Source organism: Xyrauchen texanus, chromosome 3 (genome assembly GCF_025860055.1).
Source record: "Xyrauchen texanus isolate HMW12.3.18 chromosome 3, RBS_HiC_50CHRs, whole genome shotgun sequence".
Taxonomy (NCBI): domain Eukaryota; kingdom Metazoa; phylum Chordata; class Actinopteri; order Cypriniformes; family Catostomidae; genus Xyrauchen; species Xyrauchen texanus.
The window spans coordinates 38132700-38149613 of record NC_068278.1 but is presented as its reverse complement, the minus strand read 5'-3'; the positions used below and the strand labels follow the sequence as shown (position 1 = coordinate 38149613).

General features: G+C 37.6%; 1 protein-coding gene across 2 annotated transcripts in view; it reads left to right on the top strand.

Annotated features, from left to right (window-relative positions):
* Positions 1 to 16914, top strand: part of LOC127622492 (sarcoplasmic/endoplasmic reticulum calcium ATPase 3-like) — an 83916-nt gene that overhangs the window by 23916 nt on the left and 43086 nt on the right. For both annotated transcript variants that reach the window (XM_052096593.1, XM_052096600.1), the window contains exons 2-5: positions 7665 to 7682; positions 8076 to 8158; positions 13052 to 13156; positions 13679 to 13817. In XM_052096593.1, the coding sequence (XP_051952553.1) occupies positions 7665 to 7682; positions 8076 to 8158; positions 13052 to 13156; positions 13679 to 13817 (345 nt within the window). The remainder of the gene's footprint in view (positions 1 to 7664; positions 7683 to 8075; positions 8159 to 13051; positions 13157 to 13678; positions 13818 to 16914) is intronic.

The window sequence follows — 16914 nt, the reverse complement described above, 5'->3', positions numbered from 1 at the left end:
TTGCATTTTATGACATAAGTACCTTGTGGCTTGCCATACAAAGCTGCATTACATACTTCATATTCCAGTCACAATTTACTGTCCACAAATGGGAATTTTAAGCGAATATAGATAACCATGATTACCATGATGTGTTTTTGTGTCACACATACCATTCTTGTTGTTTTATTTGAGCACCTAAAATGAACGAACTGGCCACATTCTGAGCAGAGCAGCGTGTTAAGATGAACCACTTTAAAATGATCTGATGAGCGTACCTTAAAGAGGTTCACCCCAACCTCCCATGAAATTACAAGCGAGGATTTTTATAGTTTCACTTAAATTTTATTTGCGCAATGGCAAATGTTTTTAAATTGCTTACACAATTTAAATGACATGCAGGAGGAGATACTTGCTTGCTCCATTACTCTCGAGATGATATATAAAGAAACATATTTTCAAATGTACAAAGAATTTCAAATGTTTCCATTCATGCGAAATAAGGGCTTATAGGTTTTATCGAAGACCCTTAACATAACGTGAGAGAATTTAGGACAGAAATACAGTTTGCATTATTACTATTGCACAATGTAATATAATTGGTGGTGTTGTCTGGGTTTCATAAATGATTTAACATAAGATATGAATTTTTATGTAATTCTATCCCTGTGCAATAATTGTTAATGAAAAATTCAAGATTCTTTAAAGTCTTAAAAGAAATCAAATAGCCCCGTTTTATTATATGAGTTCAAGTTAAACATCACTAAATTACTACGTAAGGTGTAGGCCTATCTGGAATAAGTATATGTGAAACTTAAGAAGTATGACAATTTATATGACAATTGCTTATTATAATCACAATTATTTAAGAAACATTATTGTCAGCCAAATTTCATAATCGTAACAGCCCTAGCTGCAATGGAGTCTGAGTTCTTATGGAGCTGTGGTGTGAACAATAAGGGGTCTAAGACCACATTAATATGGAGCGGACCAAAAAAGAAACTGGGTCCTCTATTAAGTCCACTTAAATTGTTAACACCAAAAGTACTGTCATTTGCGGCTTGTTCCCTTTCTGGTTTATTTTAACCAAACTGGTTAACTTAAAAAGTACTATATGTGAAACCACCCTTAAAGCCATTTCTGATGCTGCTTTAGTTCAGTGTAAAGTGTTATGTCCCCCCTGAGCAGCATTAAACAGTCTGTGTAAATACACATACAGTAGGATGAATGCCACTTCAGATGCACCTTCTGTTTAACCTTTGCAGAAGTCAATGTCTCTGGAAAACAACTAAATTCAAATTCCTTCCAAGTTATTTGAAGAAGCTAAAGGAACTTGGAACTGCTGTTTTAATGGATGCTTTATAATTGGCAGAGAATTACTTTCTGCCTTCAAAGTAAATTTATCATAAGCCATAGTTCACATGAAGTCAGAAAATGCCTTAATGTATTGGGAGTCACTATTCATATGATTTGATAGAGTTGCTGTGATAGTTCAAGCGGTTGTAAGGCAAGAGTAGGATTTATGTTGCATGACATTTATTTTGGGTGAATGTTGACACTCCTTCAACAGGAAAGAGCCACGTCAGCCAATGAGGTGCTGTTTCCAGCCTTGACCACTAGCCAGGTGGTTATTGCAACTGCTCTTAAAACTTCTTAAAAGATCGTCTTTAAGTTTGCATCGCATTATAGTTGGTTCAGTTTCACTCTGCTTCTGTTTCATGGGATATATTCACAAAAATTACATGGATTAATTTTGGTTTTCTACTACAAAATAAATTAAAAGCGCACATAATATAGACCCAAATGTGTGTGTTTTTTGAACATCAGAAACAACTATTATTCTCTTTTAAGTGGTGCTTGCTTTTTTTTTATTTAAATTTGTAAATTTTTATTTGACCATAATGATCCCTCAAAATATACAGCCTGTTGAGAGGAGGTGTGCTTTTTCAAGCAATTGGACACATGCTTTACGCCTGACGGTTGGTAAAGCGGCCAAAACAATGTCATGATCTTGCATTAAAGGTGGGACATGGGTCCTATATAGGGACCAGAATCTCATTCTGACTTGAGGGTGTACTATTTTGACTTGGGCCGGCAAGCAACCACCCAGGAAAGAAACCAGACACAAAGTGATTTAAATCAGAGCTACCTTAAACTTTGCCATGGTCAAAAAACTAGCTTCCTTTTTACAAGTGCACAAATATTAAATACAAAATGGAATGGCCTTCACATTTAAGAGTTCAGCCAAAACTGAAAATTCAGATATTGTTTACTCACCCCTGTGTTGTTATAATCCCATATGATTTTTGACAATTCAGACAATTCAGAAGTCTAATATATTATTCCATGAGACTCATGATTGTTATGAAAGCATACAATAAGGTTTGGTGTGAAAAACCCCCCGTATTATTTAGATTTTTTTTTACTGACAGCAATTCTCCTGTGCACGTTCACAAGTCTGCACACGTGCTCTTTGCCAGAGAGAAACAGTTACGCAGCACATGCTCATTTTGTTTCACTTCAACAGGACCACCAGTGATATTAACAAACGAAAATACAACATAGCTACACACAAATCAGAGAACAAAACTAAAAAACATGTCTGAAGAGTTTGTAGTGGACGAATAGATGCATTTCAATGGAGTCCTCCATCAAACAGACAGATGGGGCTGAAGGTAGCTACAGTTTCACCGTGTCCTACTCAGACGCCAAACAACATGCAATAAAAATTATATTTTCTATGTTAATCAGAGTTTTTTGTCCTAAGCAGCTGTGAAGAGCAAGGGGACATTCTGTCAATTGCTTGGTTTCCATATTTGCATCACGCCAGGTAACCACTATGAACTGGCACTGGTTCCGCGACTGCTTTTGGTCCTTGAATTACCTAGATTGTGCGAAAGCTGGTGGAGTGTCTGGTAGGGATGTGCATGAGTAGTCGTATACTCGAGTATTCATTTTGCAAGTATTCGAAAAGTAAAAATACTATTTGAATTTCGCTGGCCATATACGCAGTGAGATGCATGTTAAATCCTGAACACAAACTAAAACTGGCAGTTATAACAGAATGCACTGGGTGATGCTGTTGAGTGTGGATAATGTGCAAACCGTTCTTTCTGTACATTTAGATGGACACCAAAAAGTGTGTTTTTGAGAGAATGTGGCTTACTGTGAGAAAGGGTTCCTGTTTAAATGTACTGTATAAGCGGTATACTCTTTACTCCCGTATATGTGCAGCTCGTCAGAAAGCACGACACGTCTCTAAACAACAAACATGGTATCTGTGAAAGACTTTGCTAGCGGAGGGACATTACATCAATTAAACTGGTGTGTATAAATTAGTATAGTTTACTGAGTATGTGAGTATGCTTGTTTTTCTCAACAAAACATGACATGAGATACAATATAACCATAACTATTAAATGCCGAGTGTTTATAGTCATCCTGTACATTTATTGCGTCAGTCTACTTTATTAGCGGTTTCTTTATCTTCGCGTTACTTTTTTGTTTTTACGCATTGCTTGTTTAAATGTTTTCAACAAAAAAAAACACAGGACATTATATAAGTTTGTTTTGGATGTAATTAGAAGTTTTTTTTTTAAATGGTGATGCAACCTTTATGACTAAAAAAATAATTTTACAATTAAATCTACTGCATATCTACTGTTGCTCTCCTGCAAAGAGCTTGCATGCAGACACATGCGCAGGAGAAAAACGGTCAGTGAAATTTTTACTAAATAACACATTAGATTTCAGTTTGTTTCGCATCTTAAACCTTAAATGCTTTCATAACAATCATGTTATGATTAATAATTTATATTACTTCTGAATTATACTTTTGTGTCTTTTTGAACCTTGAAGAGGTGGTCACCATTAACTGCCATTGTATGACATCACTGAGAACTATTAATTTTTTTATTTTTTTATCCCCTTGTGTTAAGAAAAAGAAAGAAAGTCATATGGGGATGTAACAACACAGGGGTGAGTAAACAATGACTGAATTTTTATTTTTGGGTGAACTCCAAAAGTAATCCTTTAACTTCTGTAATGAGGCTTTGGTTAATTCTGCAGGAATAAAAGTTTATTCAGAGGTAGAGAAAGTTACATTTTGATGAAAGATTATGAAAACAACTTTTTATAGGAAACATGCAAATCACATTATGATTAATCATTTACAGTAAGACCAGGAACAGTAAATAGAGTCCATTTTAATTTTGTGTTGCCCTTGTTATTTTGCTGTGAACTCAGATTGGCCAAAATTTGAATGCCACTCTCTGTGTAATGCCATGCACTTTGCTCACCAACGCTGTTGAGAGACTTCCTCCTACTTCTCCGGGTACAGCCATTAAAGGCGGTGTGTTGTTGGCAACTGTTTCCAGGAAGTGTTTCCCCTCTCCCAATGACTGGTGTGTAAACAGATTGGCACTTGTTTTAATTTACTGTGTGGTTGTAAAGAGAGAGAAAGAAATGGTGGAAAAGTAGAGCAAGAAGAGTTTAAAAAGAGGAAAACAACAGTGAGTTTGTGTGTTTATGTGTGAGGGCAGGGTGAAGTCACAGTGTTGGAATGTGCTTGGGCCAGATGAGGCAGACAAGACCCGGATGACTGAGGGAATCCTTGGCACATCCTGACAGGGGAACCCTTCCATCCCTTCTCTCTTTCTCTATCTTCCTCCCTCCCTCTGTCTCTCCAACACCCCTTCCTACTCCATCTATTTATCATGACAGGCTGGTGGTTAGGCCCAGTACTGCCTACAGAGACATATTATCTTACAAAGGAAGCCCCCTTCTTTACTGATTTCAAGTCAGTTTAGCAGTTTTTCTTATAATGCCATAGAAATCCAAAACTAATGAGGTAAAGCAGCATTGTGGCCTGGCAAACACACACACCTGGAGACAGGAGAGGGAAACTCAGGCCATGAGTGCCCTGCCACCCACTTTTTCCACACCACTGGAGGAACATGCTGCTGCTCTGTGAGGTGATTTCTTTCCACAACAGACTTCAGATGAGTTCATATTACTCTTACATAATATTGTGTTGAATTAGAGCTGAACCCACTTCAGTTATCATGAGCTCAACACAGTGTTATTGTGTTTAGGATTCAGAAAGGTGAAAGCACCTGCAGTCAAAGTGTAATCCTTTAAAGTTGGAAGGTAAAAGATGCCATGAGGGGAATTAGGCAAACTTGTGCACCGTTGCTGAGCAGTTTTTTTTTTTTATGCAGCTTCTGAGCTGAGTTGTAAATGTTTAAATTCACATTTAGAGTTCTGAAAAATATATATATATTTTTTACTAGGATTCAAAATGGTCAAATAGTCACAAATTCTAAACTACAATTCAAAATTCTGAGCTGGAATTCAACATTCTTCAGTAGTTTAAATTTTTTAAATAGAATTTAATTTAAAATTCTAAGATGGAATTGAAAATTCTTAAATAGTTAACATTTCTGAACAAGATAATTCTGAAATAGTTAAAACTTCAGAAAAAGGGAATTCTTGAATGGTTCAAAATTCTGAACTAGGATTCAAAATTCTGAATTAGTCAAGACAAGAATGACTCAACCATTTTCTGAGCATTTGAAGTATATCACTGACCGTGCTTATATCACATACACAGAGCATGCAACTGCAACTTTTCAGGCTCTTTACTTCAGACTGATCTCATAGCCTGAAGAAAGATGAAGAGGAGAATCTCCTCTGTTCTTCAAAGCAGAACACATGCTCTATCATGCCTTTCTCCCTCCCTCTTATTCACTTCTACACCTGAATCATCTCATTCCCTCAATTCAAACTTGTTCAATTATGGAAAATGTGAAGATAAAAAAGGCTGAACATTAATGGTTAAACATACTGTCAACTCACTATTTCTTGTGTTTTTCCCCTAGCTATTTTTTTTCTCTCCAGTTGTTGGTGGAAATTCAGTCATTGAAGGGCCAAGTGTGTGTGTTAAGAGTGCTTGGCCATGTGCCTTCTTTTCAAACGGGAAATGGGATTCTTAATGTTTTGCTGATGTGTATTTCCAGTGCTGCAGGTCTCTTGCCACTAACCCATTTAATCTTGGTTTCCACTGCACATGCCCCAAGCCTTTTCCCATCTGCAGCTCACAGCCTGTCTGTGAGTGTGTGTTTGTGTTCAAGAGATTCTCAGGCCTGGAGACGTCATGGATGGTTTGAGCCATTCCCAGCCTCCCTCTGTTTAAGGTGCAAATGATTTTGAGCCAACAGTTACCATAACAGAAAAAGAGAGAGGAAAGGAGAGCTGTTATTTAAGCATGGAATGAGGGAAGCCCTCTTTCTTTCCATAATTACAAGAAGTGGACAAACTTTATTGCAACCTAAGCTTTTCTTGGTTATCAGGATTGATATTAATGGAGGTTTTCCCATAAGCAGAATGGCAGGGCAACTCCGATAGTATCCGTACAGGGCAAGGCTAAACTTGACCCGAGGATACACAAACATATGCACACTGGAATTCAGGAACACACTGTATTTTCTCTCGCTATCTTTTGGGTTGACTCCAAGGATTTTTCATTGTATCTTTGTACCATTCATGAATAGTCTACCAGAAACACAGTGTTCTTGTCTACTTCTGTATACGTTTGTCAGGCTATATCAAAAGTTGTGATTAGTTAATTTAAGCCCCTGTTTGTTAGATGCAGTTTAATGCACTAATAGCAAGCAGTAATCACACCTATTGCAGTAAATGTGCGTATACTATTGCGTATTAATGAGATTGTCCACGCAGATGGACACGCATGCAATTTCAGAGCAGAGTCTCAACAAAGATGGAAACTGTGTTGTAATTATGATGCTTGTGTGTGTGTGAGAGAGAGAGAGGTTCGTGAAGCTCTGCCCCTCCCACTATCCACATGCTCCTCGGCTCCGACAAGCTCTGATTTAAGAACCCTCTAAAAATGACTAAACAGACATGTGTAGGCCACAGAGCTCATCTGTGTCAAATGACTTGTGCACAATGCCAGAAATGTTTGTTCCATCATGAAATCTCCCTCTTCGATAGAGGAAGCACATTCACCAAACAAAAGCCATCACAGCTGGTGGGCAGTCTGTACATTTTCCACTAGAGATGATATTCTTTTAGTGAGATGGTTGTCGAATACATTTAGGTGGCCATTTACTAATGTAAATGACATTTGAGCTGAGCTACAATGGATTTTATTAAGTGACTCTAAACAAAAGCCCAAACACCACATTACTTTGAATGGATATAAGGTTAAAAAAAAAGGGTTGCTCCTTGACAATGTGGACTACTGCAGTGCGTTTTTACAATGTTGGAATCTTTTCAGAGTTTCCAGAGTTTGAAATGACAGAATTCAGATAAATGCAAAAAGTGTTCTGGGTAGCGAGAGGCAGTCCATTAATCCTAAATCAATAATTGCCTACACTAATTTGTAATCTTTTGGTTTAGCATTGTGCGGCGTGCCTCTGTGTATTTAACATTCAAGCATAAAATAAAGCCAGCTCGCACCATCTCAGGCAACACATTATGAATGTAAAATAAACTGTTTAAAAAACAGTCTTACCGTGTGACCTTTTTAACAGAATGCCCTCTGTTTTGTCCTCTCTCTCTCTCTCTCTCTCTCTCTCTCTCTCTCTCTCTCTCTCTCTCTCTCTCTCCCTCACACCCTTCCTCTCATTCTACTTTGGATTGCCTTGCCGTGTTTTGACTGACAGAGCTCCCAGCTGAAGAAGGTAAATATTGATCTTTCCATTATGTTGTTAATGCTCTTTATGGGTTGCACCGTTAGCACAGGCTCAGTTGTTCTGTTTTACTAGAGAGAGGTAAACTTTAAGACTTGGAATACACACACACACACACACACACACACACACTAATGCACTGGGTCATAGCTGTGTGCAATGGTTTCCCAAAAGTTCTGGTGCAAACTTAACCTTAAAACCCAGTTGTCATAAAGGTATAATATTGACAGCTATTTATGATATTCACCCTAATTCATAAGAATAATGTTGAGAATCTATATCTCCAACAAGCAATTCAAAGCAATTTTGTGGGAATGTTTTAAGATTTGTTAAACTATTATTCAGTCAGCAAATCACCTATTCTCTTATTTATCTCTCTCACAGGTAAGTCGTTGTGGGAGTTGGTCGTGGAGCAGTTCGAGGACCTCCTGGTGAGGATTCTGCTGCTGGCAGCCTGTGTCTCTTTTGTAAGTGACTTTATCTCTTTATATTTTATACGGCATCTCATTTTATCCTACGCTCAATAAATGGTAACATACAACCAGTCCCAATAAAGGATTTCTCACCGATAGACTTTATCCAGTAGGTGTACTGTAAGGCAGAACCAGAAACTGCATGAGAATCACCATCTGTCTGTCACCAACCAGTTTGCATTTCTACACCCTAAACCTCAGCTTTCCCTAAATGCTTGTAAATTATCAGAGAGAGCAAGAGAGAGTTTAAGTGAGATTTATCCGAAGTATTCAATTTTTATTGATAAAAGTCAATCAATAATAATCAATAAAATCAATAATTATTTATATTAGTCAAATTATTTTTTGAAAACCTTCTCTTGGACTAATTTGTGTGACGTAATGTTATTTAACTCTGTGTCTTTATCTGTGGATCTCGTGCTTACTAGATAACACACAGGTAAATTAATGAGGTGACATGAATTCAAAGAAACCTTTTTTTCCATAAGCATGTTGGCAAACACTACCAATCAAGATTTTCACCACAGAGACTCGAGCTGGACTCAGCAATATCTTCCATTCGGTCTCGGAAAGAAAGCATTAAACACCTTCAGTGCTGCACAGGATTTAACACCTGCAAGACCAGTCTCAATAGTCCTGTTAATTGGATTATATGTCTTTAAAAATTACATCCATGAGCCAAATGCAGAGTTGGCTTTGCATAAATAGTGTAGATTAATGGGACTGACCCTGTGGATTTAGTTTGGAGTGTTGTGTTTATACTGTTAGACAATGATTGTTTTGTTGTGGTTCTGCTGAGCAGGACTCCAGACTTTCCAAGACTCTGACTTGTTAAACTGGTGAGCACAGTCTGTTTTTTTTATTGCCTTTTATGAATTTACCTTTTTATGAACTTTCTGTCTGACTTCAAGTAGAAACGGGCCACGGCAGAACCTTTCCAGCCCCCTGCCATTCTGTATGGAGTATTATAAAATGGGTGCACTCCCACACTCTCTTACCCACAATGGAACGGACAGTCAAACATTGTTATTTTTACAAAAGCTGCTTTCACCATGGTCTTTGTGTTGAACAGATACACATGCACTTTGTTTCCATCCATATGCCTTCAGAGTCAATCTCCAGTACATCATCTTTTGGAGCTCTGCTCATGTCATTCATCATTCTTTCTTTCATCCATCTCCTTTATTGTCTCAACTGTGGTAAAATTCTATGAGGCGAGCAACAGTCTTCCGACCTCTGGAATCTTGTGGAGCAATTGAAACTGATAAAAAATATTGCATTAGACCTCCCAGAAAGCAGTGTGTGTGTGTTGGACAAATGTGATGGTGAAATGGAAATACTCTGGGGAGATCAGCCTTGTCTTTGAACTCATTTGTGTGCCTTTTTGAATATATTAAAATCTTCTGCATGCAGCTCTCATGACTTTTTTGCATGTTATGAGAACAAAGCCATCGGTATCTAAGCGACGGGGGAGCCGTGGAGACAAAAAAATTGTTTCGTGTTTTGAAGCAAGTGCTATGCGAGTGCAATAGCCTGACTCATCAAAGGACAGCATGTGCTGAGAATGAACGGTTTTGGATGGAAACAAACAGATCTACAGTACATGTGCAGCCATGCGACGACTGCTCCCAAGACATCTGAAATAGTTGCCCACTCATTCTAACTCAGGAGTTAATTTCAGATAACTAGCCACAATAATGTGTTGCTTTCCTTTTGTATTACTTTCTGCTTTTGTGTTATTTAATTCCTTTTCTGATCTTTTGCTTGTGATGATTGATTCTTTCATTGCATTCTTATATCTGTTTATTTTCCAATTCCTCTTGTACTACTTTTTTTTTTTTTTTTTTTTTACCAAATTCTTCTTGTCCATCCATTAATGGTTTCAGCATGTCTCAGTGTGTATCTGTTGCATCAGCCATAGTTTCAGCAGATTTCTGACAGACTGTAGTCACTGTACATCAGTTTAATGTCATTAGCTTTAGATTGCATTAAAATGAGAATCTGCCACACTTGAGACTCCAGCATGAGCACTGCAAGTCCTGAGAGAAAATATCCCCTGAACAATGGATGTAGTACCTGTATGGAAATGGGAAGTTGAGTAGGTGTGCTTAGAGTCTCTCCCAGTTGATATCTTGAGAAAAGAGCCAGTTTAAATATTTTGTTTTTGCTCTCAGGAGAGAGGTGAGAAGTTAAGAATTTGGGTACCAGCACTGCAGGTGATGTAGTTTGGACACAATACATAGCTTTTAGCTAGCTATAATGTGTTTACATTGTTTTCTCAATTCATAATTATGGCATAATATTAACTCTTTTCTTTTCTATTTGCATCACACAGTGCAAAAGCTGCAAAAGTGAAGTTGAGAACTGATTCAGAGTTTGTAATACCAGTTGTTTTGTGTGTGGGGAATGATCTTTAGATTTGCCTAGGATAAGTGTTTGAATTAATAATGGGAAGTTTTTATTGAATTGTTTGTTAGATACACATATCTACAATCAGTCCACTTGTTTGAAGTCTAATGAACTTCAAGGTTGTGTCAGTGATCTTCAAGAATCAGGCTGTCACATTCTATTTCTGTTAATTTAGAGTCTTATGTATGGTATTGACCTTATTATGCAAATTGTGGGAACTGCTTTTAGCTTCTGTAAGATACTCAAGGTTTTTCTGAAAATGCTCCCAACCTTTATCTTACACATATATCTGTACATATAACAAATATTTGCCTAAGGCATGTACCCGATGACATAATTTTACTGGAATATTTGAATGGGTGTGGATGAACCAGTACGTGTTTCATAACAGACAGAGGCTGATTGTTTATTGTGGTTTTTATTTAACCCTTAAACCTACACCTCAGGTCTTTAGAGACCAGGGAACTAATCTCCCCTGTACCTAATTTTTTGGAGTTGTGCCCACACCTCTTTAGAATTATTATTTTATTTTTGTATTGTTTAAGTACCAATTGTGTATAGAGCCATTAGAGACCCTAGGTATCTAATAGTGTTGTTGTTCCATAAATTATATTTGTTATGATTATTTCATATCTATATGTTGACTAACATAATTTTCTATTTCTTTGCTTGTTACAAGTGAAAATAGTACTATATATTCATATAAATAAATACTATATCACTATATCATCATCCAGATATTCTATATCTATAATGATGATTTTCTGGGCAACAATGATGAATTATCTCATATGCATGTACATATACATACATACATGCTATTTCTTACTCAAGTTGGCACTGTTGTTTCAGTGATTGACTTGATTTACATTTGACATTGCCATTTGATGTAGAAACAACATTAAAGTCAGCTATAGCTAGTACAACACATGAAGAGTATAATAAGATTATTTTCATTTGGATGTATTATTTGAATTATGTAAGTTGTGCATCTGTTTAAACTCAATAAGTGCCTGAGAAAATACATGTGTAGCTTATTTGTAGTTTATGTGTAGATTATGTGTTGACAGCCAGTTGTGTCTCATAAAATCTCAGTGTGAATGTTGTGAATCCTGTTCTAGATTTGACCTGATTTGCTGCATTTTATCTTTGACATATGAAAAATAAAACATATATATATATATATATATATATATATATATATATATATATATATATATATATATATATATATATATAATTTGGGTATTTTGCAGATCCATTTTTCATAGATATACATGCCTGGTCTCTAAAAACTCAAATATGTTAGTGTTTGATAAATTCCCATGCATTTAAGGGTTAACAGTGTTACAGTTGAATCCTACAGATGGAACTAAACTTGTGTGCTATTACAAACTTACGAAGCATAGAGGAAGTAAGATTCATGGATCCATACTTTCATTCTGTAGAGATGCATATTTAAGGTAGTTCTCCTAAGTAATGATTTATTAACTTTCATTTGCAAACATTTAAATACTGCTTAACAGATCAGTTGTTCATTTACGTTCATGTGAATTTATTAGAATGTACAAATCAAAGTTTCATGGCATTTTTAACTTGTTAAATATACATTAACTAATGATCTGTTTTTATTCATTATTTAATGTAATGATGGTAATGAAATGTACCCCTAATCCCCTAATCATTACTCTAAAACAGTTGTATAAATTACATCACAAAAAGCACTTTTTCTCAAGGCAGACTTTAAAATATGTAACAAAATGGAAATATATTCAACAATAAATAGTGCTCCCAACAGCCCATTCCTTCCGTTTCTGTAAGCAGCTAGAAGAAAGTTTGTTCAAAATGAATTGGGTGGTTAGAAGCAAAAACTGTTGACACCTAGCTTGAGTTTTTTTTTTTCTTTTTTTTTCTTTTTCTCAGAGATAAGAACTGGAGTATGTTGTATGCATAGTTTGGTTGCTTAAAGGATAGGAATAGGGAACACCCAACCTGAATTAATGACTCTACTCAAGACTTGTCTTACTAACTTTTAAGGAATGTAGAGCTAATTGCCTAAAGGTGGTCGCACGCCGGACGAGAAGCATCATGGGTAGAGCACTGCACAGGTATCAAACACAGGGCATGTCAATGCGGTTCAGGTGGCAGACAATACATAAAAACGTTACTAAGTTTTCACAAGTGATGTTGATGAGTTTGCAGGTTAGTGTATGAAACTGGTTTAACTGCGAAAAATGTAAGATTAGATATGGTGACGTTTGTTATGCAAATTATCTATCAGGAGCAATGAATCGGCTACATTCAAGCAGTCTAACCACAAAAAGACATACTTGTAACTGAAATTTATTGTGTAGGCTATATGAAATATTGCAAGTAAAAATCTTAAACATTTATCTGACTGGGCAAGCAGATAAAACAGAACTGTTTATGAGCTTTGATGTTGAGGAAGGGGTAATGCATTTTGTGTTTGTTCATTAGGTGTTGGCACTGTTTGAAGAGGGGGAGGAGTCCACCACAGCCTTCGTGGAGCCCATTGTCATCCTGCTCATTCTGGTGGCCAATGCTGTCATTGGAGTATGGCAGGTGGGTGTGTGGGCCATCTGTGTTTGCAGTGAGAAACTTAGGGGCCACAAAGATAATTGGCTAATCTTCAATTTCATCATCTCAATGAGTAATGTCTGCACAGTAGAATGAATCTGCTTGGTGTCAGGCTTTCATACATGACATGGAATTGACATTTATAGCACAGTAACAAGGCACAGCAACAGACTACAAGCTACTAAAAGATTTTCTAAAGTTAGCTAATTAATCCTATCAAGGATTTGTGCTATTTATTCTGTTTACTGCACTCTGAATTCAGAGTAACAACCAATTTGATGAACAGTGTGATAAGAAGTTAAGCAGAACATAAAGTACAGCATGAAAGATGGATTATTTGATTTATGTTTAGCTCTTTTAAAAACTGGTTAGATAAAAAGCATAGTTTACTATTGGAACAGGAAAAAATAAACCCTGATATTATTTGCTTCTAATATTGGCCTAATCATCCTGTTGTAATGTGTATCACTAACTGATTGAATTGTGTCAATTATTTTGTGGTCTCAGGAGCGAAATGCAGAGAATGCCATTGAGGCTCTGAAAGAGTATGAGCCAGAGATGGGCAAAGTGTACCGCATGAACCGCACAGCCGTCCAGAGGATCAAAGCTCGGGACATTGTACCTGGAGATATTGTGGAGGTTTCTGGTAAGCTCGGACCTGTTTCTGCTCTTTCCCATTTTGTTTCTCTCTCTCGTGCTTATTATTTTTCCTACAAACAATCTCTCTCCGTTCATTTGAAAAAACATCAAGGACACTTATATCTGCAGAAAATTATGTTTGTGGAACAATGCAGAGATTTCCTTGCAGCCTCCAGCTTTGGATCCTGTGGAGATTTGGAGGTTCCTGCTGAACATTTACCCATGTGGTCTGACATAATATGCAGTGGAGGTGGCCTGGTGCTTTTTTCCTTCTTCCAGTCATCATCACCTCTTGGTGTAACCAAAAAACACAAACACTGGCTGTTGTTTTCCCCTGTCTTCCCATTGGCCTATGTGTGGCTGCCCAGAGCGTGTGTTTTTGTGTGATTCACCACAGCTCTTTTCCCTGAACAGGAGCCCTTCAGGGTTTCCGTATGTGTGTGTGTGTGTGTGTGTGTGTGTGTGTGTGTATGGGCTGCTTGCCACAAGTTGAAAGCAGAGTAGGAATATCCCAGACTGTCTTACGTAAGTGGCTTTCCTGTGAGTGCAGGGATTCCAAGCAGAGACAAGCAGGAAAAATCTGTGTACACGTGTGTATGTGTGTATTTTGTTCTTTGTGTAAACCTGAAAAGTGACTACAGCACTCTTTTTCTCTCAAACACTACCTTCCTCACACTCACCTCTTGTTGAAATATGCGGCCGTCCTTTTTTACATTCTGTCAATCCCACTGTTCTCCACCTGCAGGTTTGACAGTGTCTCTCATAAACACCAACTCTCATTTGGTGATCCTGCCAACATGCACTCACTGAGCAATATATTATACTCCTACTTATTCATGTGATGGACTGGTTTGAGTATTTCTGTAACTGCTGATCTCCTGGGATCACGCACAACAGTCTCTAGAGTTTACTCAGAATGGTACCAAAAACAAAAAAACATCCAGTGAGCATCAATTCTGCTGATGGAAAGACCTTGTTGATGAGAGAGGAAAACAGAGAATGGCCAGACTGGTTCGAGCTGACAGAAAGGGTACGGTAACTCAGATAACCATACTGTACAATTGTAGTGAGCAGAATAATATCTCAGAATACACAACACTTCGAACCTCGAGGCGGATGGGCAACAACAGCAGAAGACCACATCAGGCACTTTATTAGGACCATAGTGTTCCTAAATAAGTACTAAGAGAGTGTATATGTAGACACTTGGAATAAAATAAACTTGTTGTCATTTTGTTTTGGCCCAACCAGCACAGTATCTGTGCATCAGACACATGCACAAATATAAAATGCTCTAGACAGGGTCTTGGTTTCAAAGAAATGACCTGTGCTTACTAATGATGTCCCGACTGTGTCAGCCAAGTGTGGAGCAGAAGAGAAAAGTGGAGATGACAGGGAGGAGAGGATGCTCTGCTTTTCACTATTAGAACAACACCCAGCTGAAATCAAAGAGAAAGAAAGGACTGATAAATGGAATAATCCCTGTGTTACACAACAAGATTCTCCAATTCATGACCACGAGCAGCTGCCTTCATTCAGAAACATGGCAACAGCCACATTGCTGTGTTTTTACTTGTGAATGGGAGTAAAAGCAAAAAAGTAAAAGATTACAGAGACAGGGGATGAGGGTGTGTGAGGGGGGAGTAAGAGTGAATGAGTGTACAAGAGATGTGTGAGGGAGGCAGAGAAGGGAGATTGGGGCATGAAAAATGTGAAAGTCACATGGGCGGGAGGGAGTGAAAAATAGCAATGGGAGAGATGGGCAGAATTAAAGAGACAGGCGAGTGGATGAGGGTTACATGGCCTGTCTTAACACGGCGGTAAGAAGTGGCTCTTTGTTCAGGTGCAGTACTTGGTTTGATGCCTTGACAAGCCTGCATTCCAGAGGCCAGGTTCTCTTTCACACACACACACACACACACACACACACACACACACACACACACACACACACACACACACTTATGCTGTCAGACACCCTCTGACACCTACAGGGCATGTCACCATAGTAACCAGCCCCCAAACTCCCTCCCATGTCAAGGTCAAGTAGCTACCTAACATCACTTTCAGTACAGATGTTTTCAGATCAACACGAAAACATTGAATTTGCTTGTTTCACCACATTCCATAGTTAAATTTCTACAAGGATCAGTCCTTATAACACTGTGTCCTAATAATGTACAACCCTTCCAAAAATCTAGAGGTCTAGCAACACCCTGTGGCAGACATGTTGCATATTTGACACTCATTTTTTTCACATGCAAATGAGCTTTGTGCCAAAACAGGGCCGGATTAACCAAAGCAGTTGGGCATGTGCCCAGGGTCAACACATTCACAGAGGTATAACGCAATGCAATTATTATTGGCTTATGCATTTAAATGATAGCTATATTGAATAGGTATATATATTTGAAATGCTCTGGTTTTGTGTAAATATTATTAACATTTCTCAGTGTAATTTTGTGGGTGTAAATAATTGTCCAGTATGCTGCTGAAAAGGCACTTTAATGGCCTCATCACATGATCCCTGTTACTTTTCTCAAAGCTGGTCAGGATGTACCAATCACACTTGTTTATTCTGGATTATATATTTTTTTTAAATACCATTTTATAGAGATTGCTAAATGGATTTTTTTGTTTTTAAAATCTAACTTTCTAGTGTACAAATATCTCAGATGAGACATAAAATGTCATGAGATTTGAATTCATATCAGTTCTGCTTTGTCTTTTTTTCTGTTGCACTAAGTAGCATTAATCCAGCCCTGCATCCAGGCCTGAAGCTCTTCATTGTTTCCACAGGTTTGCCACAGAAGTGTTTACCAGTAGTAGCAAATTGTCAATTGCCAAAGGTTTGTTGCAGGTTTACCGCTGTCTTTGAAGAGCTGCAAACTTCTAGCAAAAATTTGTGGCAAATCGCATAGCTCATTTGCAAGTGAAAATGAGTGGCAAATTTGCAGCATGTTTACCAGAACTAGATTTTTGTAAGGGAACATTGTATGTTGCTTTTTTTTTGCTGCAAAGTGACAAACTCACAGCCAATCAAACCATACATTGTGGACGGGGCTACAGTGAATGACTAATAATGACTAATAAAAACAAGGCAA